The following is a 25,087-nucleotide window of genomic DNA, read 5'->3' on the forward strand; positions in this document are numbered from 1 at the left end:
CTCAACTATTTCTCTTTAATTTGCCAAAAAAGAAAAAAACTATTCTCTCCAATTTAGCGTGTAAATGGATGAAAACAAGAAAAAAGGAAGCATAGATTTGATTTGTAATAAAACTATAGGCTGCCATACCACCTTCCTGTATCCATTTTCTTGGATTCAATCAACTGGAAATCAATCTAAAACTTTGACTCAGCCATATCAACGAAGAGGGAAAGTCAATACGCCGCATGTAATAAACCAAAAGGCTTATAAGTAAGAATTCAGCAGTCGCCGATTATGAAATCTGATGTATAAATATAACTTTATCAATTCATTTCTTTGGGGGATACAACTGCATGCCCGTTAATTATAGTTCAATCATTTCATTTTCTAGGATTTCCTCAGGATTCCAGTTTTGTAAGATTTCATAGTTTTGTCTGATCATGAGTTACTACAATCGACAACAAGCAGCAGGTAGTTAATAACAATGAAAATTAGAGCAACCCATTCTATATATGTCCGGTATATATTTAAATAGAATGAAGCGAAGTTTTAGTTAAACTAACGGGTTCCTGTGCGTCTTGTAGTGGCATATCCTCCACCTCCAACTTCATATCCTTCGGCGGCGCCAGGGCAAGCTTATCCTCCTCCTATGGCTCAACCATACTATCCTCCTCAAGTCCAGGGTCCATATGTTGTTCCACCGCCTGTAGCTTACCCCATGAAAGGTGAAGTACCCCCACCGCCTAAGCGTAGGGGAAGTGGATTCTGCAGGGGATGGTAAAGCCGACAATTTCTTCTTTTCTCTCTTTCCTATCTCTTTATACAATGCATAATAGTTGGTGTTGATTAATGAAATTGATTTGGTTTGTGAATTCTTGATGATACAGTTGTGCTGCCTTGTGTTGCTGCTGCCTCCTAGATTGTTGCTGCTTTTGAGTGAGGACTCTTAAGACATACCATCTCTTTTGCCTGTGCTTGGCTCGCTGGCTTTCCTCTTTTTCTTCATTTTACAGATTTTATTTATTTACTTCGTCACTTCCTTTCATTATATGTAATCCTTGATCTCACCTCACAATAAAACAATCTTGTTATTAGAAACTTGTTTTAAGGTTGTATTTCGGCCTATCTTACAAATTAATTTGTAATTTTCTTTTGGGGATCCGTGATATAGAAATAACCCTTCTGCCGATGCTTCATTTGAGCTGTCATGCATGATATATTCAGTCCTTTCGTCTCTGTATTTATAAATGAATTTTCTTCTGTATGGTTTTTCGAATTAAACAGTTGATAAATTTGCTACTTCTTTTTTCGGCATTTATAACGAATACAAGCAATTGTCATTTTTACCAAAATAATATTTAAAAAAATAAATCCAAATGACGTAGGACTTACATTATATCCTCAAACAGCTTGAAATTCCATGTTTTTAAGAGGGGTACGACCCGGCACAAAATTAACACAATTGGCGGTAATCTAGATAGACTAGTTTTTGTCCATTGAGTCTTAATTTATTTGATATAGGTATTATTGTTAATGTAGGAGGATATAAATTCGAGTGCATTAAAATGCATTATCCTCTTATTTATATGTTGAGAAGAGGCTATGAGTAATTTTAAGTATTATTTAAAAAATATATAATTAATACTTATAATAAAATTATTTAAAAAAAAGTAATGGTATTCGAAGTATAGAGATTCATTTGCACTTAGCAGGGATAAAGATATATCTTTACACTTTTCCATGTTCAGACCAACTCCCACCAATCCTTATTGAACCAACATTTAGTCCCACCCACTTAAGCTCATTACATAACTTTATGGTAAGTTTGTTAAAATTTACTTTAGGATTAATTAGATAATTTTATTTTTTTTGGCACTATTAAATTATTAAATTATTTATCATTTATTTACTTTTTAGGGTTTTGTAATTTCCAATAGCACTTGTAAATTATCCATGAACAACAATTTTGATATATAATATATTAAGTATAGATACTTAATTTTTTTATATTAATTATGTATTTGATGGAAGTTTTGTTAAGAAATCCATGCATATTAATAATATAGTTTAATATGATGATGGTTTAAGAATTTTTAAAAAATATATTTTTTGTGAAATATGTTGAATATATTGTGAATTATGTTTACAATTGATTTATTAATATAATTGTTGTGAAATATGTTGAATATTTGGTTAATTTCTAGAATATGCATGCATTGTTTGAAAATAGTTTATTATATATTTGTAATGATTAATATTATTTATAGTTGATGAAATTGTAGAAAATATATTATTAGGTTAAATTTGCCAAAAAATAATTGTATTATCTAGGTATTAGGAGTAAAAGAAATATAATTAATTATAATAATGCTAAATTTAAAAAAAAAATTGAACTTATTTCACTCATTTTAATAATATAAGATAAAATTAATCTATTTAATAATAGAGAAATTAATTTAATCCATAATAGAATGATCTTTGAGATATTCACCCTTATTTAGATAACTGGCATTAATTTTAGAATCCAAAAAAAAAAACATTATTTTTAGAAATAAAAACAAAATTACCTTTAAGAAATAAAATATCATAATATCTTAATATTAAAAAAAACCCTCCTATATCTGTTTCATACATGGATGATATAATAAGTCAATTGATTTAAATATATAATTCATTATTAAATACTTTCCCCTTTTTTTCATAAATCTATTTATTCTGTGACTTTTTATTTTTATTATATATAAAGTATGTCATAAGATATCAAAATTAAGAAAGGATATGTCCCCAATTAATGCTTGAACTAATTATTTGCTAAATTTTGGTGTGACCCTGGTTGATGCTACCAAACATCACCTAATGCCTTTCTCATCAAGACTTGGTCCTAATACATTCGTTAAAACTGTTAGCTAAGCTACCTCCCAACTGCTAATTAATGGCATTAACACAATCATTGATATGTTTAATAGGAAGCTCAAATCTATGTCGACTTTGAATTTGTTTTTTCTCTGGTAAAACAATTCAGTAACTTTTTACTTAAATTTTCATAGAGCCAAATTCTCATTAATACAAATAACGCAATAAAAGTTAAGTGGGATTACAAACTATAAAAAAAAAAGAAAGAAAGAAGAAGCTAGTAATCATATAGTTAATGTATCTGAATAATGATCATTAATTCATATGGAATTGGATTTGATTAAACATGTTTGCCATGCCCATATTAATCCCCATATATATTTATTTAAGCTACCATCAATAATGCATGATCAACATAGGAAACATAGAAACATAATGACATTTTAGATGGACCCTAAAACATTGTTTAAATGGATGAGGGGAAAAAAACAAAAAGAAAGTTTCTCAACCCTTCCTTTAATCATCATCAACTTTAATTTTCTTCAAACTACAAATCAAAAAAAGTTGTCTCACACCTCTAAACCTCAATGTCGTTGGCAAAAATCACGGTATATGTTTGGTCAATTATTCAAGTTTAGATTTAAGAAAATTACATAATTCAAGAATAAAAAGAAAAGAAAGATCATAGATGTTAAGATTTGAAATTTAATGTTGCTTTACACCGTGAATTAATTAAGCTAATTTGGGGTTTAAAATATATAATGAAAAGGAAATATTCTAAATTAAAAAAAGGTTCCTCTTGTTTGGCACCTTGTTAATGTATCAGCTCTAGATTCATGAACTCCTAGCAGGCATATACACAGTGCATTATAAGCTGTATTATTCTCCTTGTTTCTGCATGCATAACTGATATTTCCATTCACAACCCAAAATGGTAAGAAGATCCATCTATCTCTATCTATTTATATGAGTTGTAGTACCTAAAAAATATCCCAAAAACCCAATTCAAGGAGTTCAAAATTTTTACACGAAAATATACTATCATATCCTCCGAAACTTCATGAAATGTGTGTATACATACATGTTTTTGGAACTCTCTTTCTCTCTCTATATATGTCAAAGTTTAATCCCAATGCATGGCTTCGAAGCATAGAAGAGAACATTGAAATGTGGAAATGTACGTGATTATTGCATGGAAGTGCTTTCAAGATTTAGGCTATTACAAGATGTGAAAAAAAGTTAAAGAAGGCATAAAAATCCGTGTTTAATTGCTCTGAATTTTTCAATTACTACAGGAATTGAAGTTAAAAAAGATTCCATATGCGTATGAGCAAACTATAAAGAGAGAGAGAGGTGTCTATTCTTCCCACGGGATAAGCCTAAGAAGAATATTAACATTGACATATCAATATATACTGAAGGCAGATAAGACAAGTAACAAATTTAATTTTCCAATGAATAAAATATTTTGTATGGAAAGGTCAAAGGGAGCAGACAAAACCACCAAGTCCCCCCTCCCCTCGGTGGCTAATTGGTTATTGTCATTTTCCATGTGCACCAAAACTAACTAGCTAGCTAATTACCTAGACTTTGATTTCCAAATAGTGAAATTCAATCAACGATCAACGATTAATTATGCCCATTCCTACATCAACTTGGAAAACTGGGAACTTTGAAAATTTTGAAAATGGGTCATTGTAACGACATTTTACACTATTTTTGTCTAAAGAGAGGGAGAATAATGAAAACAATTTTTTCATATTTATTGAGTCGATTTGTAAGGAATTCAATATCTATTTAACAAAGAATTTGAAATATTTTAAATCAAATTTAATTAAAATTCATTACGACTATCAGGTAAAGGTTTCTACAAAAAATTAAATAACTTTTTCACACGTTCAATGAATTAAACAATATTTCTTCTAACATTTTTATATACTAAGGGCGTCACAGGTTAGATCCAAAAAAAAAAGTTTCGTCAATTAACATCAACTCAATTGAAACTATTTTTTTTCCTTTTTATTTTTGAAAGAATGAAATATGAAAATAAATTTTAAAATTTATAATAGGGAATAACTTTCTATTTATAATTATTTAAATTGTAGAACTACCCTCTTCACGTATATCTTTCTATTTTTCTCTTTTTTGTAATTCAGCTATAACTTTCTCTCTCACTATATTATAAACTTTTTATTTTTTTAAAAAATATTTATCTATCATTTAAAAAAATGTTATTATTATATGACAAAAAAGGTATGCTTTTCTTTTCTGTTATGTAATTAAAAAAATTGGTAATTTTTTTCCCTGTAAATTTTACATCAATGATGAATGAAGACCAGAGGTAAAAGAAATATACAAAACGGTGACGGATCGAAATTTGTATAAACTCATGTGTGGAACAAACATAAGGCATCTGGAAAGCCCTATCTTGAAAGAAACATAGGCTGTATTATAACACACAAGTGGGACCAAAAATAATAACGAAAAGATTTTTTTCCCCTTTAAATGCAAGAAAACATTTAAAATGAATATAGTTATAATGATATATATATAAGAAACCTAATGAAATTAAGACTCCTCTTGCTTTTATATACATTCACAATCACAACCACAACCACCACATCACCTACCTTAATCAAATAAAGTTTTAACTCTTTAGTGTATTTTTATGGAAAATAAATTTAAAAAAAAGGTGAAAATACAAAAGAAAACCAGGTTTGGGTGTGTTTAGTAAAAAAAGAAAAATATTTTTTTTACAAATATTAAAAACAAACAAAAAAGGGACGGATCAAATTTGTATATTTACAAAGATATTTTTTTTCATCTTAATTAACTCATAATTGGTATTATCATAAAGCAATTACCTTTTTTTAGTTTATGTTCTTCAACTTTTCAATTGTCTCAAAATAGAGTAGTGACAGTCAAGTTTGTATATTTACAAGATTTCAAATGTATTGTTTTCATCTTAATTAACTTGTAATTGATATAATAGTAAAATAATATATTTTTAATTTTCAATTTTATCAAGTAATAGTTAAAAAGATAATTATTTTAAATGCCCAAACAATAAAATTATTTTTTATTTAAAAAAAATTAATCTTTTCATTATTCTACCCACGCTATCTGGCAAAGCCTAGAAGCTAAGTTACAAGGCAAAACCATGTGAGCCTTTCCATTAATTAATCAAAGCTAATAAAAAGGTGTGTGGTCCTTCCCGTTCCATTAGGGCTTTGTCTAATATGTCACTGTTTTGTCAACCATGAAAAAAAAAACCAAAGACACAAGGAACCACCCAAAGCTAAAGACAAAACTATGCCCCTCCTTCCTCCCTGTACCGATTCCACCAACCTGGCCAATACATACCCTTCATCTTTATTTAAATAATAATAATCTTTAATCATATACATACATATATATTTATCGAAGGGACCAACAGGTCACTAAGCACATGCCGACCGTCTTTATCGACCGCCTGCTTAATGTTCTCTTACAAGATAAAATTAAAAAAAAAAGATTTATTTATTTTTATTTTAACAAACATCTATATAGATACCATGTTCTTTGCTTTAGGGTAAAGGACATATCGATAAAAGCAAGCATTGCATGCTTAATTTGAACCATCAATGTCCAGCTTGTGCTTCTATCTCAGAAAAAAAAAAGAAGTATTTTTTAGTCTTTACTTTTGAATTTGAATTTAAGGGTTTTTGTTGGTTTCCAAAGAGACTTTTAACAGGTTGACCGTTTCTTTGATTTGGAGTTAAACTCTGCGTTATTGTAATTTGTTTAAAAGTCCAACTGCTCCCTTGTTGATCTAATTTATATCAACAAGTCAGTGTCAATAGCTGTAAAGAAGAACCAAGAGCCTCCATTAAATACCCCCTCTCTATGACACAGTGCAAGGAGGAGGAAAGGTGCATTAAATTATATAGATTGCAGATGAGAATCACGAGGGATTTGGTACCTTAAAAACATGCATGTTTCTCGCACCTTTCTCCCCTTTCTCAAATCTTATACCTATATACGAAAACCCTTCTCCTTCCCCTACATAGTGTGAGCCTTAATTTACAGCAAAAGGGTAAGAAAGCCCCTTGTTTACTCCATTTTTCGGCTTATTGTTTCTCTGGTATGTTGGTTTGAGAGGTTGAAGCTGCCAGCATGATCTGGTAATGGACCTAGCTATCGCCCTTTTTTTATTTTTGTATTCTTAGGCCTCTTTTATAGTTTTTGTATAGGTATGTTAAGTTAGATTGTTTATGACCGGTTTTAGATCAAAATTCTTTTGAGTCCAAGATGAGTTTTTTTTTTTTCTTTCAGGAGAAGTTTATCAATCATTTGGTTAAGGGCTTTTAGAGTCTTAGATTACCAGGCAACTTAGATGTGTTTATAAAGAACCCTGCCTGTACTTAAGCTTCATAGGTTGTCGGTTCATACTATCAGATCATCTTGCAGCTTCAATCACTCACTCACCAACAAAAGAACTTTCTTACTACCTACATATCATATGGATACTTGAGATTTTTGCTCTTTAAGTAATTAAGACCTTCATTTCCAGGTAATTCCTCTATGCCTGGCTCAAAACTTTTTCATTTCTTGATGAAGTTTTCCTGATATATTGATTTTCTAAGAAATTGCAGTCATCTGCATATCTCCTCTCTCTCTCTTTACTGCTTGCATACATTTATTCAGACACTTGATACATGAAGCCATATGTATATGATGAACTTTCAACTTCATCCTGGTGCTTGTTTGACCTCTTATTATATACCTTATAAGATAATTATTTTTTATTTTCCAAGGAAGAAAAGATAATGTTGACTATGCACAGTTTTCATGAGCTGTTTGCATGCCTGTGTGTGCAACTTTGTCTTCACTTCCTTGGTGGTATCCATAATCATAAAGTAAAACAAAATCCCATTACACAAGAAAAACATGATTGATAATCAGATTGATGCACAGTACTATTTTATAATACTGTGATATATTGGTGTATCACCCCAATTACATATTGCAAACTATATATATACATGGGATTCTTGAAATTTGATGCCCCTTATAATTTACCACAATGTTTATTTCATACTGCTGCTTGGGGAGTTGAGCTTGATTTCAGTGAGGAGACAAAAATAACTGTGATTTGGTTGCCTCAGTTGCCTCCCTCCCAACACACTGTTAGGGGACCAATTTGATGTTTTCATGACCCACCAATTTGAATGCACACTTTCAGTATAGTAATAACCATTTCACTGGGAGCTGATGAATTCTATATATGTACAGCAAATAATGCATTGAATTGAAAGTTGTGTATTTATATGCCATACGATCAGAAATAATGGCATATTAATATTATTGGTGACACACAGCTAGTCATGCAATTTATGGTTCATGAATGTTTGAATAAACACGATAGCATGTGAAATGAAATGATTGTGTGTATATTTTCTTCCATTTTTGTTTTATCTTTAGACACATAATTACTGTAGGAAAGCGTAAACTAGACTCATGTCTTCGTTACAGAACCAGTTCATGTTTGCATCTAGCTGGTTCTTACAAATCTTTAGTCTCGTTCATGAATTTGTTTCTCAAAATCCCAGATTTAATCTTGGTGTATTATATTTTTATATATTAAACAATAATCAGCTTGGACGGTTGGTATTAACTTGGACTTACTGGCAAAAAAGGAGATAGTTACTTTCGGCATTTAAGTTTTGAACAGCTGATATCATCTGCTATGGTCTTTTTTTTTAGTACATGATCTTGGGACAGCGCAGTTGGTGGCCTTTTAATTTGTGGATCGACAAAATCTTTAATGTAGACAGTCATGTCCTTATAAGTTTTGGTTATAGTTTGTTTCATATGAAAATTTTATTCAAATTGAAAAAAAAAAAAAACCCTACTCATATCTCCAATGGTTTCTCTTTTTAGTTACCATTTCTTTTTTGGGGATTTTCAGGGGTCAGCATCTAGCCTAGGACTCAACCCTTTTCATTTTCATTACATTAGGATATGTGTGTGTGTGTGTAGCAATGTATCCGACTCATTGATCGGCTGCATGCAATGAATTATGTTTGACATCGTGATCTGATAACTGAACTTTCAGGGTTTTATTTTGGTAAGGTCTGAAGTACAAGAACTGTATCCACAGTTCCAAAAGCTTCTTAAAATAACCCTGAGAGGCTAGTTTTGCTTAATCTAATAAACCCAAACATTTTTTTTTGTGTTTTCTCATCTTTCCTGTGGATTTGAGATAAAATAATTTACTGACTGCTCCAATATGTAAATGTATATATACATGAATAGTATTTGCTTTCCTTTTCCATTAATGGTTTTCTTTTGTTCTAATTAACTTAATTTGATTTCGATGATGGACCGGCAGCTACTAGCAAAAGTAGATTCAGAGGGTTTTAATTTTAGAATAAATGATTCTGTGTGATCTTTATTTCCCTAGCTAGTACGTGCACGAAAGGTTATAACTAGTGTAGTTTTTAAGTAAATTAAACAGTATAATTAGTATTATCATCAATCATAATTATCAATTATTTGATTTTATAAATTAATTTGTAATGTTTTCAATTATTTTTCATAATTAGATTACCAATTATTTGCTAAATCTTTTTTAAAATAATTCTATACTTACGTTTTAAGGTTTTTTTTATATTAAATATTTTGTAATTTTAAAATACATGACCACTTCAATTACAAGAAAATTATTCCACTTTTGGAAAGCAATAATGCTTATATAATAATGTTTATGTCATTTCATCAGTTAAACCTACCCCACTCTCTGCAGCTGTTTTAGCTTCTTTCTCATGTTATGCTGGAAAGATCCTTATCCATCAAATCCATATATGTATTGTGTGTTTTATTGTGTATGGAATATTTTCAGATCCTTCTGCACTGCTGCATGAACTTGAGAATGTCATTTCCAAGATTATTGATGATAGTAATTATTGTTTTCCAAATAATAATTTCTTTTCTCACAAGATATGAAGGTTTGGAAAAGCTTCTGAAATCATCGTAACTATATATTACATGTCTAGACATATACTATGAAACTAAAATTAGTTTTGAAGATTTTTCTTCTTTAAGGAAATTTAAATTTATTGTTTTTTCTTTGTCGTCATTATTACTTTAATATGCATATGATTAGAAGAGATAAGCATTGACATAAACATTTTCTTAAAGCTAAATATAATTAAAAGCTTCTTTTTATTTTAGAAAATCACAACTTAGAAGGATAAAAAATGCTTACTGGCTCCGAATCCAGACTTTTCGAATGATGTATCTTAATGATTTCTTTATGAACCTTGATTTTCCAAATAATGTATAAACCATCTTGTAAACCATGCATCAGAATTTTGAGCAATTCTATTACAGAAGTAATGTGAACCCCAGTTACTGCAATGGTTTTTATTAGTTCAGGCAAGGAAGAAAAAAGAATCTTGATCTTTGTAACCCTGAGTTCAACCTTTGTAATAAGTGGTTTGATGCAATAGTAAGGCATAGATTCGAACTTTGGAGACAACATTGTTAGGAGGAACAGCTACGAACTAGAACGAACCTAAATAATACCAAAAATTTATGAATGCATTCAGACAAGACCATACCTGAAAATACCCTGACTAAATTTTATCATAACAAAGAGGAATGGGGAACCCAAGTGCTATCACCAAGTTGTAGATTCATCAAAAACATATTGTTTCTTTCATTCTTGATAGCTGTCCATACTCCCACTTTCGGAGTGCTTTATGGTACACCAATTCGACACAGTAACATGAATCAAAGAAATATATAGCCAAGGTGCTACTACCGCCTAACCATTATTTCTTTTTTCCCACTAAGACCGTATAATGCATACATGTAAACCTAGCATGGTGTTAGGGGGAAAATGACATAATTCCCCCAGGTAACCTCGAACTCCTTCATGCGGTCCGATACTTACAGTTTTCTTTCATACATATAATAATCAGGAAGGCAAACAAATTTTAAGCAACAGAAATAATTGTGTGACCTGATTTTGATAGGATGATATATCTCCAAGCAAATTGCCTCTACTCCATTATTCTCACTTCAAGTCTTTGATGCTACAGAATATTTTCTTCGTTTTGGTTCCGGCTCTCCTAACTGCAGTGAGACATAAATCTCCTCATCTGATCCATTCCTTAATGCTGAAAGATTTCTAGATTCCACATTTCCATTTCCCTGTTGGTTATTAACGGGAGACCTTCCGTTGGAACTAGGGATAAATTGATGTTCCACATTAGAGCCTGCTTCAACCCTATCTTCAGCTCTATGTTCGGTACACAAGATTGGTAGCACAAGCCCTTGCCAGGACTTGTCTTCAGTCAGAACTTGCTGGATATTTAAATTAATTGGCTCCAAGTTTTCTTCAATCCTATCCTTGGATGGAACCTGGACAAGAGGAGAAGACTCCCCAACTGTAGAATCCATCCCAGCTGCGGAAGCATTTCTTTGATCTTGCACTGCAGCTGTGTCAGTAACGAAGACAAATAGATAGCGTCAATGCCGCAGTTCAAGACCAGATGCAAAAAATATTAACCATAAAGGTACAAGAGACCTTTTCCCCACTTCTTATCTTTTTCTATTTACACTTCATTTTGCTTGATAGTGAGATATTCTACCTAAATTACCGCATATCTAAAGTCCCTAAATAATAAATGATATGAAGGAAAAGTAAGGGATATAACACCAGTACTCAAAAGTGAAATAAACCTTTCACACTAAAATACTGCTTGATTAATATTTTCATTATCGTTCAGTGAATGTTGGAGTCTATATACTTTTTAACCTTTACAGCCATTGGAAATGGAACTCCCATTTCAACATGTAATTTGCTTGGCAGGAACTATAGTTTGCAGCACGATTGTTTTGAGAATACATACCTTGAAGCCCCTCATTGGTTGTGATGAGATCAAGTTCAAGGAGGTCTAGAAGACGTCCAAGATCAACTCCGCTAGTCCAATTTTCTGGGGGTTGGCCAACTTTGAGTTTCAACCGACCCCTGTTAGCAGTCCCACCCCAAATGATCCCAACAGGCTGTGGCTTCTCCCCATTCTGACCCTTTAATAGTATGAGGCTTCCACTGTCTCCTTCAAGATCAAAAGTCTGCTGGTTCTCGCCAACTACAAGGAAATCAGTAAAAAAACAGATCCCTTTCTCATCATTGTACTCTAAAGCATATGCCATTATTGTCCCAATAGTCAAGCCGGAGCTTCTTCCCACTTTGACGACTTGCCTCCCAATGAGACTGCTGATTGGAGATTGCAAGTCTATGATATGGACATCACAGATCTGACCTATGCCTTTTATAGTTGTAGTTACATTGTTCATATTGAAATCATCAGCAAACGGAATAAAAGCCCCATCTGCCCGCACAAATGTTTCTGCAGGAGGACCAAACCGTAATGGGCATGTAAGGGAGTCAGGACGCAATGAAAAATGCATTAGTACCAATGTAAAGTTAAACATGGCATCCTTCAGGATTATAAACCTGATAAATCTTTGATGAAATTGATCGTAGCATCCTGATACGAGTTCAATTTCTATCATTTATTTTTGCTTAAATTTTCTAATGCAATGATTAACGGCAGAAAAATAAAATTAGAACTGCATTACCTGGATTTATACCAGCAAAGATTCCATACCAAAGGTCATCGGTGATAAATGAGGTTGCCCGCTCTACGGCACCAAGGTAAACTCCAGGCCCAAGGTTGGGCGGTAAAGGATGAACATCTTCTGATTTGGGTAGTCCAAGTCAACTGCAACATGCCGATTTGTAAGAAAACCTACCTGCCGATTTCCTGTTCGGCTCCTCACAATAGCACCCAGTGTTCCATATGTCTCTTGGCTGGCAACCTACATGTGCAAGGAGGAACTGAGTGCAAGACAAGTAAAGAGTTATATCAACATTTCTCAAGAAGTCCAGGGCAGAGTATGAGAGGGAAAAAGCCATTTTTTCATCTAAAGGATTTGGGATGGAGTTCGAAAAGGAACTGTACACATGATGCCAGCAAAAAGATACCAAGCAAATCTAGAATGAGAACTCAAGCTTGAAGTTGTCGAAATGTCTCCACATCTAAGACGGAGAGATAGATGATTGATTCAGTCACAGTTGTAGCATAAATAAATCATTAACAAAGCATACCACCTTCAACACTTCATTAATATTTGCAATAGAAAACAGGTAACTCTGAAATCAAGTTTCTAGCAAAATGTTGTCAAAAAACCCACAGTTAACCTTTTACATACTGCCATATTCATTATCAAGCTGACAACTTCAACTGTGCAGCAAGATGTAAAGCGAAATGAATTAAAGCATCGGATAGTCATAGAGAATCATTCAAATGGCTATTAGAATTTTTTAAGGCAACAAAAGAGGAAGTGACTATTTAAGAACGAGTCTTTCCCCATAACAATATTCGGACAGCAAGCAAATATGCTAGGGACTAGAATATGAGATTGCATGGCATTAGAAAAATTTCCATCAAGTGGTTGAAAAGATTCAACATGTCAGAAAAGGACTCTTTGCCAATGTATAGTTATTACCAAAATGACGATGCAGGTGATATGGATGACACAATACAGGGCAGAAATTCAGAAAAAGACTACGAGGAAAGTTCTACCATGCCACTCTTCATGGTATTCCAACAGAATAGCTCCTTAAACTTATTCTCGAGACCACTTTTTGCAGAATTTCTCACAATATTGTTCATACTATGGTCAAAAGAATACCAAAACTTTATCTACTCTCATTATTCTTTACATTGTTATGGATAGTTGAGAAGGATTTAGTTTTTACAATTCAATGACCAGTATGATAAGAGCCAAGAGCAATACGTATAAGATTGTGAGTTTTCAACATTAACATTAGCATATATGTAAGAATAATGCAAGCATAAGAAGAAAGCGTGTGAATTAGAAATTTTAAGGATCATGGCGGCTTGGTTAGTACGAGCACCACCAGGACTCTAAAGTTTTGTCCCAGAGAAAAAAAAAAGTTACTGCAACAAAATTACTATTCTGAAGATGATAAACTCAATACTTCATATTTACAAACATTAGCAGTAATATGCTATCAGATACTTAGGAATGGTAAAAAAAAATGTTGTGATCAAGAACCCATAAACGAATAAAATGCTTGCAATTGTTCGTCCCACAAGGAAACAATGTTAACCACATACTTGAAGACATTAAGATACAATAAAATCATAAATACCTTTTCTTCATTTAATAAATCTATATATTTAAGCACTGAATGTCTTTGAGTGCCCATCAAATCACCAAGTTGTACATACATAATAAGAACAATTACCTGTGAACCAGAACCAATGACTGGATCACTTCCCCTAAAGCCATCTACAAGCTCAGTATATAATTGCTCTTTTGGAGTTGCAGCAGGTGCACCATAATAAGAAAACTCCACCACATCTACATCACACCACACACCTCCTGGCCCCTGACACAATATTTTAAACAAACATTTTAACTTTCCATGCAACAGATAAGTCTATTCAAGAAAGGTTAGTCATACATTTGAAATTTCTTGATCAGATCTATGCTGTTTAGAAACTTTCAAAACTATCAACAATTCACAACTTTAAATAAATCAAATCTGACATGAAATAGTGAATTTCCCGCAGATATTGTACCACCACATTAGCAGCTATTGATAAGTGAAGCCAAAAAGTTTTTGAAAAATAAGTGAAGCGAAGGGCATAAACTTACCTCAAGAGCAGCAGGTAAGCATTGAAACTGGCTAAGCCATTGCCTGTGAACTTTACGAGCAACAAAGACAAGAATAGCTGGTATATCTGTCAAAACACCCCGTCGAATACGGAACCCAATTGCTGTGCCAAGACTAAACCTGCGCAGCTTTTTACTGTGAAATGCTCTAATGGTCATCAACTCAAGTAAGGTGGTTGCTTGCTGCCCTGATGGTAACCGTCCAAGAGTTTCTGGCAACACCCCTTTCTGTAGGTTCCCAAAATAGTTTGCTCTATCTTCTGCCGCATCAATTAATCGACTTGAAGTAGGCCATGAGAAGTAGGCAGCATTGCTCTCGGGATGCTGAGTGCCGGATGCAAAGGGTTGAATAGGTGAAGGACTTGATGAAGGCATATTAACATGGTTGCAGCAATTCCTTTCCAAATCTGAAGCGGATTCCTCTGATTCTGTTGATCCAGAGTTATGAAATCTTAAATCCAATCTGGTCCGCTCCATCGTTCAGCTCTCTTAAACCATATAATTCAATTTGTCTCAAAACTCAGAACATATCTTACTAATATAAAGCAAACCAAACTTAGTTATTCGATTACATGCAATTCTACTTATAATACCAACAGTGGAAAAATTGATAGTTATTAAGTAGATAAACAATTGTAGTTAAATGGCAAACCAGAACAACTGCAAATGGCAAAAGATCAAATGAAAAAAATAAGAGAGAAATAAGATTCAAGAGCTGTGAACTCTAACCCCTTACAGAGAGAGAATACTGATACAATACAAATCTATGAAATGTTAATCCAAGCTAACTTATTAAATATGGATAGATTCGATAGAACAGATAACTACCCTATAATCAATAATTTACACAAATAAATAAATAAATAGAAACAAAAACAGGACATCATTACATTCAATGTCCAGTGGCCATAGAAGGAGGAAAATCCTTCCAAGAGTGTTTTCAAAACTGAAAGCTAATCCAGATGGAATGATGATATCATCCTCTCCAAGCTGGAAGAGGCATGTAAGAGTGTGAGAGAAAATATGACCAATGGGGATAACAGGTTTGATATCAGCAGAGAGATAAACAATAGCCAAAATAGATACCCTTTTTATTGGAGGATGTTGAAAAGAAGTGAAGGAAAATTTTGAACCTTTCGGATATGGCTATTTTAGGAGTTGAGCAATAATGGACTAATGAAAACCCAGAAAGCTAAAAGGCAACAATTCAACATATTAAATCCCCGGAAATTATTAAAAAAATAATTAAAAACTCAAAAGAAGAGATAAAATATTTGGACAAATTTAGATGCAAACCCAGCAAAAGATATAACCTTTATCGAGAATCCTAAGCATATAGTAAGCTAAAACTCACCTATAAACAATGATGGAGCTGGTATAGAGGACTCCAAGTCAAGCCCTTTGGAGATTTCCATGCTTTAGTGACACTCACTGTGACTGTGTTATTCTATTTGTATCTCCACGAAAAAAAGAAAAGAAAAGAGAAGCACTGAATTTAGAAAGATTGAAGCTTTTTTCTTAGTAAAGGAAAGAAAGATGGCTCTAATTAGAGAGAGAAAGAGCAAAGGCCCCAAATATCTGCTAGCTGCTACTTGCTATAGTGCTGTGGCCAAGCAAATATATCTTTTTTCTTCTTCTTGTTGTCAATAGCAAAATTTTAAATTAATAAATAGAGATATTACATATTGCATTACGGAATATAGACTTATCTAGGAACTATTCCAATGATGAGATTTTTAACGTGGAAAATATAAATAAAATTGGGTGAAAAAGAAAAGAAAATACCTTTCTTTCTTTCTTTCATTTATTCAGTCTTCATTTCATTGAATGGCTGGGCATATAATGGTGGAAAAGAAAGTGCAAGCATGATAAAGAGAAAATATATAATGGAGGAAGAAATGGGGCAAAGAGTAAAATAACTCTTTTCTCTTTTTTTTCTTAGACATTGATATTTTTAGAATAATGGAGAAAAAAATAGGGGCCATCCATATTTGCTCCCCAAAAGCAGCACAAATTCTTCTCCGAAATAATTCTAAATCCCACCTATTCATTCATTTCAGATTTAGGATTTTAGTAGTAATAATCTTTTTTCTTTAATTTCCCTTATTATCATCTTTGATTTTTTTGCTTTTGGTTATTGGGATAGAGATAATTAAAATATATTTGAGGTTATGATTTAAAGGTTGGGTCGTTATCATATAATATAAGATAGAAAATAGATGTAGTGTGGGGGCATATGGGGTCAAATTTGGTGGTTGAAGAAGCCCTCAACATCCCCAATTTATTATTATTGTTTTTATCACTTTTACTTTTTTTTCTCTCTCATTTAATGGGTTTTATCTAAAAGAGTGAAATTCGTTTGTGCGATTTTCCATTACTAGCATCATACACTTACCCAGGAGTATAAATTAATTAATTAAGCTTGAATGGACATAAATTAAATTTGCAGAATGTCACCGCATAATTGGCAAAACTAAGGAATTATCAAATTTTATCCTAAAGTTTTATAGAAATCAAATTGCCAAGATTTAAAGTGGAATATAATGCAGCAATAGAATAGAAAAGTTTGTGGGGGGAGAGGACATATTTCAGGTACAGTTCGTTCATGACTTGTAGTATATGATTATTTTGCATCATTGATTAGAAATGGAGAAAGTGAAAGCGTCCATGGAGAAAAGTTCAACATTGCAATTATTGAATCCATGTACCCAATGAAACATATGGATTCCCACCACAATTCACCCATCGCTCATTTTGTGACACCACTCACTTTGAGGCCTTTTTGGTCAAGTCTTTTGCTCCTCATTTCTTCTTTTTTTAATCTTTCTTTTGGATTGGATTAAATTCGCATAATTCTTCGACTTTGTTTTGTTTTTTTTTAATTAATAAATCATTTTTATTTCATTTTATTTTATTTTAAAAAGTTTAAAACCCTTTCCTTTATATAATAAAAACTTTTAGTACTAGTTACTACGCGGCACACGCCCTTAGCTTTTGATATATCATCATCATCATAAACAATCTTGTGATAAGTGATACCTTTTCTTCCTTTTCTTTTCAATGATTTGGATCTTTTTGATCGAAGCGTGACGCGGTCGCAGACAATAAACATGGAAGAAGTCGGCCGCGATCGAACCGGGTGCGAGAATCTCCAGAGGGCGCTAAGCGAGTGCCACCAACGTTTCGGACCTGGTGCGACGCGGGACGCGGCATGTCGGCACTTGAACCGAGCCCTAGCGGAGTGCTTGGTCTCGTTTGTGTGCCCCGAAGAATCGGAGGCGGTTAGGACACTGTGCGGCAGCGGTGGAACCCGGCTGAAGCGGTCCCAGTGCCAGCAGGCCCAGCTTTCTCTCTCAGTCTGCATTTCTTCTCATCAACCAGATTGAACGATCCTGAGATTCTTTTCCCTTAGGAAAATTACCATTTTGACCTCTTTTGAGGAGAAGAGTGATACAAATTTTGTATTTGTTGGTAAATAACATCAGAATTTTATGGTTTATACACATAGATTATTAACAGTGTGATTACTTCTGAATGGCGTTTATATCATTTCAAATATTGAATTTAGATTACATTACATCACTTCTGGATAGCTAATAAAGTTTTATCTTTTATTATTTTTCATTTGCATTTCATATACATACGCCTATCTCTCTCTCTCTCTCTAGACCACCAAGAATTTTCTGTTCCTCTAAACTCGAACCACCCAGAACTGGAAAACTTCAAATGTCCATAACTAAGACGAATATTTCGTTAGTTTTAATCACAAATGACACTGTAAAACTTTGATTAGATACAAATATATATAATTCCATATACTGCTTGTATGCATATTAAGCTGATTATCAAAGAAAATACTGAAGCGACCATCGTTCCCCTTCCAGGTATTTATTGGTAACTAGAAACAACCTGCCACAATGTAAAAACTAAAAACTTTGATCTACGAGAGTATAACATATAATGTCTTTTCCAGAATTAATTCATCTTAAATGCAAGGGGAGTTGTCGACCGCAACAGCGAGCATCGGTGCATCATTGAACAAATAAACAAGAGCTTCTACTATGGGATACATACTTCCTAAGCAGTAAACCGTGCTCGGTCATGAGGAGAAGAATAGTCAATATTTGGGCCAACAGGGATTATCCCGAATGGATTTATAGAAGGGTGGCTACCATAGTAGTGGCGCTTGATGTGTTGCACATTCACCGTGCTGCTCATGCCTGGAATTTGGTAAATGTCCTTGGTATAGTTGTACAAATTCGGGTACTCCCGTAGAAGCTTTTTGTTGCACTTGAAATGTACGACATAGACCTGTTATGTAAACAAACTCGTCATCAATGGGCATGAAACGATTTTATTGCAAAGATGTCAAGGTTTTCCATCTTTTTTTCAAAAAGAAAATCAAAGCTTTTTTCCTTTGCCTCTGTCTGAGTTCAAGCAATGAACGTTATGGTCACCATTGAAGGTGTTTTTAGTTTATCTCAAATACATAATATTAGAAAGCTGTACGGGCAAAATGAAATACCTCATCGAATCTTATGAGGGTTACAAACAGTCGAATATCTGCCTCGGTTAGAATGTTTCCACAAAGGTACCGCTGCTTGGAAAGAATCTCCTCACATTGGTCCAAAGCGTCATATAGTTGTTTTACAGCCTGATGGTCCAATGACAATACATGCTTTAGAGAAGAATATAACTCTTTCAAGAATGTAAAGACCGACAAGTCTCGCATTGAACCGAAGATAACAACCACATGAAAATACCTCATCATAAGGCTCTTGTTTTCTAGCAAACCCGCATTTGTAAACACCGTTATTGATTCCGCTGTATATCCACTCATTCGTCTTGTCAATTTCGGCTCTCAAATGTGGAGGATATAGGTCCACAGCAGGATTCTCAGCTATATCGTTGAATTCGGTATTAAGCATGCGGATTATCTCAGCACTCTCGTTACTAACAATAGTCTTGAACTTCTTGTCCCATAGGACCTATAATATAACAGAAAGCACAAATAAATTGAAAGAACTTGAACATGGAAATGTAACGGAAAAACAGAATGAGAGGTGGGAGGCGCTTTTAATACTTTATGAACTTACAGGGACTGTGTACTTCCCAGTATAGTTCGTACTTGCAAGCTCTATAGTTCCCTTATGCTCTTTGCTCCGTTAAAGGGGTTGGGTGCAGCACCTGGCTCTTCTGTATCAGAAGTGGGAAAAACCCATCCCATGTGCTCATCAGTTTCCTTTGTCCTTTCCCATATGGGTTTGACTGACTGGTGAACAATTGAACAACAAAAGATCATTAGCTTTATGACAGATTTAATCAAACTACAAGAGCTTAAAATACATGGCATGATTCACCCACCGTAAAACCAATGGCCTTGTCAAGGCCTTTGACCTTCAAGTATGCAAGACACCTGGAAGCCCAAGGGCAAGCATAAGATACATACAAATGATACCTTCCTGACTCAGGTGGAAACTGAGAACCAGGGTCTCGAGAGATGAAGTTACGAAATGTTGAGGCAGTTCTCATAAAAGCCCCAGAATCTGACATTTCATCCAGTGCAGATCGAGCCATTTGACAAGTACGCTGAAAAAAAAAGCATCATTTCAAAACTTGTGACTTCTCAAAGTCCAACAAAATCATGCAACCTTCAAGATTCAATTAATAAGCAAGAAGACTTTCTCAACCCCAAAACATAACTGTGGTCCTTTGTCTTAAATTACCCATATAAATCTTGTTTATATATTTCTTTCAATGAATTCTCTCTATCCTGTTTCTGTATAATCAAGGAAACTTGACTCATTCAGCTATTAGCTGGAGAGTAAAATATTTACCATGAAATGAAGTTCATCATCATTCAAGGCAATAAATTGAATTTACATATGATGCATCAAAAATTTATATATATATAATCAGTTCGAGCAAATAAAGCAAGCCTAAAAATAAACCGTTTTACTCGTAAGACAGGGAGTAAAATTACTAGATAAAAAGCACATATGGTCTAAATTCCTCAACATGCACCAATTATATTCCCTACTGTTTATCCCATTATTAATAACAAACGATATGAATTTGTCAAAAGATTGAATAGAGATATGATAGAAACCCATTATCATCAAAAAGATCTGAACTAAAACAATAACCCATCACCTTTGTTTCTCGCAGCAAGTTAAAATATTCAAGAGTAGGTAAAGAGACTAACGGAAACGATACAGCGTATAAACTAAACCCAGAAATATAAAGTCAAGAGAGATCAAACTAAAGCAGAAGTCTTACCTTGAAAGCAAACAATGAGAGAGTGGAGTTGTTGGTACCGAATAATGACGGGGTTTTGCAAAAGAAAGGGAGCATGGGCTTTTTATAATGTTCCTTTATATTTATGTGTTTCGGTGCTCCTATAAATACCCTTTTATCTTGGTCTTGGCTGCTTAAATTAACAGATGCAATGCATCTAACCTTAGAGGAGGCTAAAACAAATGCTGCTATATATATAATAATATCACTAGTTGTAACAAAAGCGACGACATCAGAAAAAGCTAAGATCTTTTGGACTTTGACTATATGAGCTGCTAAGACAATTCATTTAGGGGGAAAAAAATTATGATGAAACATTGACATCATTCAAGGACAAATCAGTTTTAACATTTATCACTGGGATTTGAGAGGTTTAAAAGAAAGAAAAAGAAACTGTTTTCACACTTTGTCCTCTTCGGATATGTTATGTTTTAATGACTCTAGTGAATGTTTTTAGTTGTATTTGCGGTTCTTCTCAAGACTCTTTATTGCCACTATTGCAAGATGATGCTAGTGATATGGTTGTATTTCGCACTATTTACTAGTTTTTAATGTCAGTTCTTTTTTCTACCAACAAAAGAACACATTTAGAGGTTAGAAAGTTTTAAAATGATGATAAGAATTAGAGTATCTTTAAAGGTTTTGCATTGTAAGTGAGCTAGGAATTAATTATTGGACAACTAAAGTTAGTTCCTAGATGGTAACAATAACAAGGTTTGCCCCTTTCTTTCCTGGAAACAAAGCCTTGAATCCTAACATCTTACTAACACATCCGCTAAGACTTGAGAGGATAAACAGGGAAATTCATTTTGCCTTCAATGTGATCGATGCAAACTTTTTATTTTTGATTTCACAAAATAAAGTTATAATAATGCATTCCTCAATACATGAGGAGCACTAAATTATCCAGTAGGCAGGTCCTTTGAATTTTCAGTTGACAGCAGAAATGCCAATGGACGGAAAGGAACTGAAGAATCTCGAACCACCAAGGAAAAGGGATCGAAAGATTGACTTCTTTTTGAAAAATTCAAAAAAGGGAACTTCATTCTTGACACTTACCTGCTTCAGCAGAAAAGCTTTTGATTGATTACATAGACCATTTGCCCTAACCAATTCCTTTAGAGATCCTTTCATTCAGGTCAGAGACAAGAGCAAACTTGTCAGTCTCATAACATGCGTAACGAATGCTGCCAAAGTTACACGATAACATTGCGATCCTTATCCAATAATCTATGAAAGAATAATGCTGCTATGCCCACTTTCTCTCACTACAAAGCTTCCTGATCAAGGTGTTAACCGTGCGCATCCAAAGTTTTTTCTCTAGTCTTTCCAACATAACCATGGCAATGGCAGAATCACTTTTTTGCAATACTCGTAAGCAAGTGTTAACCGAGTTACTTCACATGGAAAGAGCCCCTTATCCATCATAGTCTCATATAACTGGCATGCCTCCTCCAACCTAGACTCTCTGCAAAGTCCACTGATCAATGTTCCGTATGTGATGCTATCTGGTACACAACTGTGGTCACTCATCTTGTTGAAAAACTTGAGCCCCAAGCTTAAGTTTCCGGCTCGGCAGTACCCACTTATCATGGATGTGTAAGTCTCCTTGGTTGAACCAATCCAAGCCTTAAAGCTTCCTCAAAAGGTTCTCACTCTCTTTCATTTCCTTTTTCTTGCAGATGCTGCAATCAATGTGTTATATGATGCATATCAGGCAGGAGGCCAACTTTAATCATCTTACCAAAAAGGCCATAGCTAGCTCAGTATTAGCTTGCTTGCACTGTTCAGTAATGAGAATGGTATAGTAACTCTATCAGCTTGCAATCCATGCAGAAGGCCATTTCTAAGCAGTTCTAAGGCTCCTGAACCCTTCCCTTTTACAGAGACCACAAATAATTGCATTATATGTATATATATTCGGAGTAAAACCTTCTTTATCCATTACACGCATCAATTCATATGCTCGGTCAAAACTTCCCATTTTGCAATGGCCATTAATAAGAGTGGTATATGTGTTGGTGTTAGGAACCAACCTTGTCTTTCTTCTGCTCAATACATCTCTGCCGATTCAACTTCTCCTCACTGCAATAACCACTGATCATGAAGTATATGTATGACATTTGGCTTGTATTTATCACTCCTACAACTTAAGGACAACCTAAAAGCCTTCTCAGTCCATCCTTTTTGCAAAGCCATCGATCAAGCAGTATGTACATACACATTAGGCTTCTCCTTCCCTAACATTTCTTCCATTTTCAAGGCTTGCTTTATACTACCCTTCTCACACAACCATTATCAACAAGAATAGTTAATCAGATTAGCTTAATCCCATCTTCACATCTTATCAAAGTACCAGAGTGCTCGATTTGGCAAAACCCTTGTCACAGAACAAACTGATAACCAATGTGCAAGTAGCATTATCAACAATGAACCCTCTTTCCAGCATTTCTTCAGCCACTTATCAACCTCTGAAACCCTCCCCATTCTACAATCCCAACTACCATCAATTTATAACTACAAAAACCCAAACCCACACACCCTCTTCAGACATTTCATCAAACACTTTCTCCAAATATCAAGCAACCCCATTTCCAAACCAACCCCCAAGATACAATTAAGGTTTCAGCATTTAGCTTCAAGCCATGATTTTGCATCTCAAAAACCATCCAACGGCCTCCTTAACCTCCCGAGTTCAGAAAATTTCTTACCAGACATTGCATTACTTCATGGCTCTATCAAAGTTACCGTTTTAATCAAAGAAGTGGCAGTTACAATGTAAGCCTCATGAACGTTTAAATATGTAGATATCAAGTGCCCAGTAAAAAAACTTAGAGCAACCATGGACCAGATTCATTTGCCAGAAAGCAACGATTGAATGGCTTGTCATGGGTCAAGAATAAGGATTGATGTTAAGGTTGACCTTGGAGTGAATCTAGAAAGGTTGTTGCTGATCGATTCATAGACTTGAGAACAGATTGTTTTAACAAAGGATTGGGTTTCGATGAGGGAATGGAGATTGGCATCAATGGGATTTGTGCTAAATGGATAAGATGATTGAGAGTGAGAGGGGATGGGTGATAATCTGGGTTTATTCCATGCTGCCTGAGAAGCATTAGGAAACACCAAAAGAGGGTGATTAGACAAAGAAAATCAAAACTGCAATTTACAATTCGACGCAGAACGTTTTACTCGGTGCCAAATCAAAAGCGAAAGTGTATGATTCTATGAAGCCATTGAACTTAAAAAAATCAAATCGAATTTAAAAATTGGGCTTTGGTTTTAATGAATTTACAGGTCCTTATTTGGGCTTCACTTCGTTTGTCAGATCCAAATATCTATCTGCTCGATTATTGTGGCTGAATCACCATATATATTTTTAAGTTTTGTACATTACAGTTCAAATAATATATTATTAAAATCAATAAATACAAATATGTATAAGATGAAAATTTATATTTGTATTACATACGGTGAAATCCGAAGAATTCAAAACCTCTTCTTTAACCAACATGACAGTGGTTTGGCTGGTTAGGATGCTTGGGGCTGTCTTTTAGAGCATTATGGCGTATGGTTCCGTCGTGGTGCACTGCATGCTGACTGATAGATATGCAGTTATTTTTGTTGTATAAATTGAATTGACTTGTTGGGAACCCACACAATCATTTATTTCTTAGTCTAATATCTCAATTAGTAGCATTTCTTTCTGCAGTTTAAGTGTAGATTTTCCCCAACCAAGGCAATCTGAAACAAGTTGACAGCCCATGCACCCTTCAACACCTTACATGTTTCATTTGATTGCTCCTTGATGATCGCCCACACTGCCAAATTATAACCAAAAAATGCTATCCAGAACAGCAAATTAAATGCAGAATTCAACAGCCAACATACTCATGAACGTAATTTTTCTTCCTTTTCACAAAGAAAAATGTAATACGATCATGTTCAAATTTGAGTTAAAGAAGCATATATAAATTCATTAAAATTAAAATAAATTGAAGTATTGTTCGACACATTATGTATTTCAAGAAAGTGACCTAGAAGTGGGAAGGCTGGTATAAATATATTCTGTTAAAGCCAAAGTTTTATTGGTTTAGTGAGGAATGGAGGGTTATTTTCCCATGTTTAGAAATCAATCATCCCCTGTAATTAAGGCATGGGAAATTGAAGGTGGTTATGGGTCATCCATCACATG

The 25,087-nt window shown here is 33.9% G+C and overlaps 3 protein-coding genes and 1 pseudogene across 3 annotated transcripts; 2 read left to right on the top strand and 2 right to left on the bottom strand.

Annotated features, from left to right (window-relative positions):
• The first annotated feature begins 122 nt into the window (after positions 1-122).
• Positions 123-1,225, top strand: LOC107903207 (cysteine-rich and transmembrane domain-containing protein WIH2). The gene is made up of 4 exons (XM_016829249.2): positions 123-252; positions 374-453; positions 567-759; positions 870-1,225. The coding sequence occupies exons 2-4, from the start codon at positions 423-425 to the stop codon at positions 916-918; spliced, it is 273 nt and encodes a 90-aa protein (XP_016684738.1). The 5' UTR covers positions 123-252; positions 374-422; the 3' UTR covers positions 919-1,225.
• A 9,288-nt stretch (positions 1,226-10,513) lies between these two features.
• On the bottom strand, positions 10,514-16,052 carry LOC107905994 (protein NARROW LEAF 1-like; annotated as a pseudogene).
• Positions 16,053-17,573: 1,521 nt separating this feature from the next.
• On the top strand, positions 17,574-18,212 carry LOC107905993 (uncharacterized). The gene has a single exon (XM_016832801.2). The coding sequence runs from the start codon at positions 17,706-17,708 to the stop codon at positions 17,979-17,981; it is 276 nt and encodes a 91-aa protein (XP_016688290.1). The 5' UTR covers positions 17,574-17,705; the 3' UTR covers positions 17,982-18,212.
• Positions 18,213-18,401: 189 nt separating this feature from the next.
• LOC107905991 (glutathionyl-hydroquinone reductase YqjG) lies at positions 18,402-21,295 on the bottom strand. The gene is given in 7 exon segments (XM_041093817.1): positions 18,402-18,906; positions 19,121-19,249; positions 19,359-19,583; positions 19,692-19,735; positions 19,738-19,867; positions 19,960-20,184; positions 20,875-21,295. Coding segments are annotated over 7 exon segments (1,062 nt in total). The 5' UTR covers positions 20,950-21,295; the 3' UTR covers positions 18,402-18,672.
• Between the last annotated feature and the right edge of the window lie 3,792 nt (positions 21,296-25,087).

The sequence above is a fragment of the Gossypium hirsutum genome, chromosome D05 (genome assembly GCF_007990345.1).
Source record: "Gossypium hirsutum isolate 1008001.06 chromosome D05, Gossypium_hirsutum_v2.1, whole genome shotgun sequence".
In the NCBI taxonomy this organism is placed as follows: Eukaryota; Viridiplantae; Streptophyta; class Magnoliopsida; order Malvales; family Malvaceae; genus Gossypium; species Gossypium hirsutum.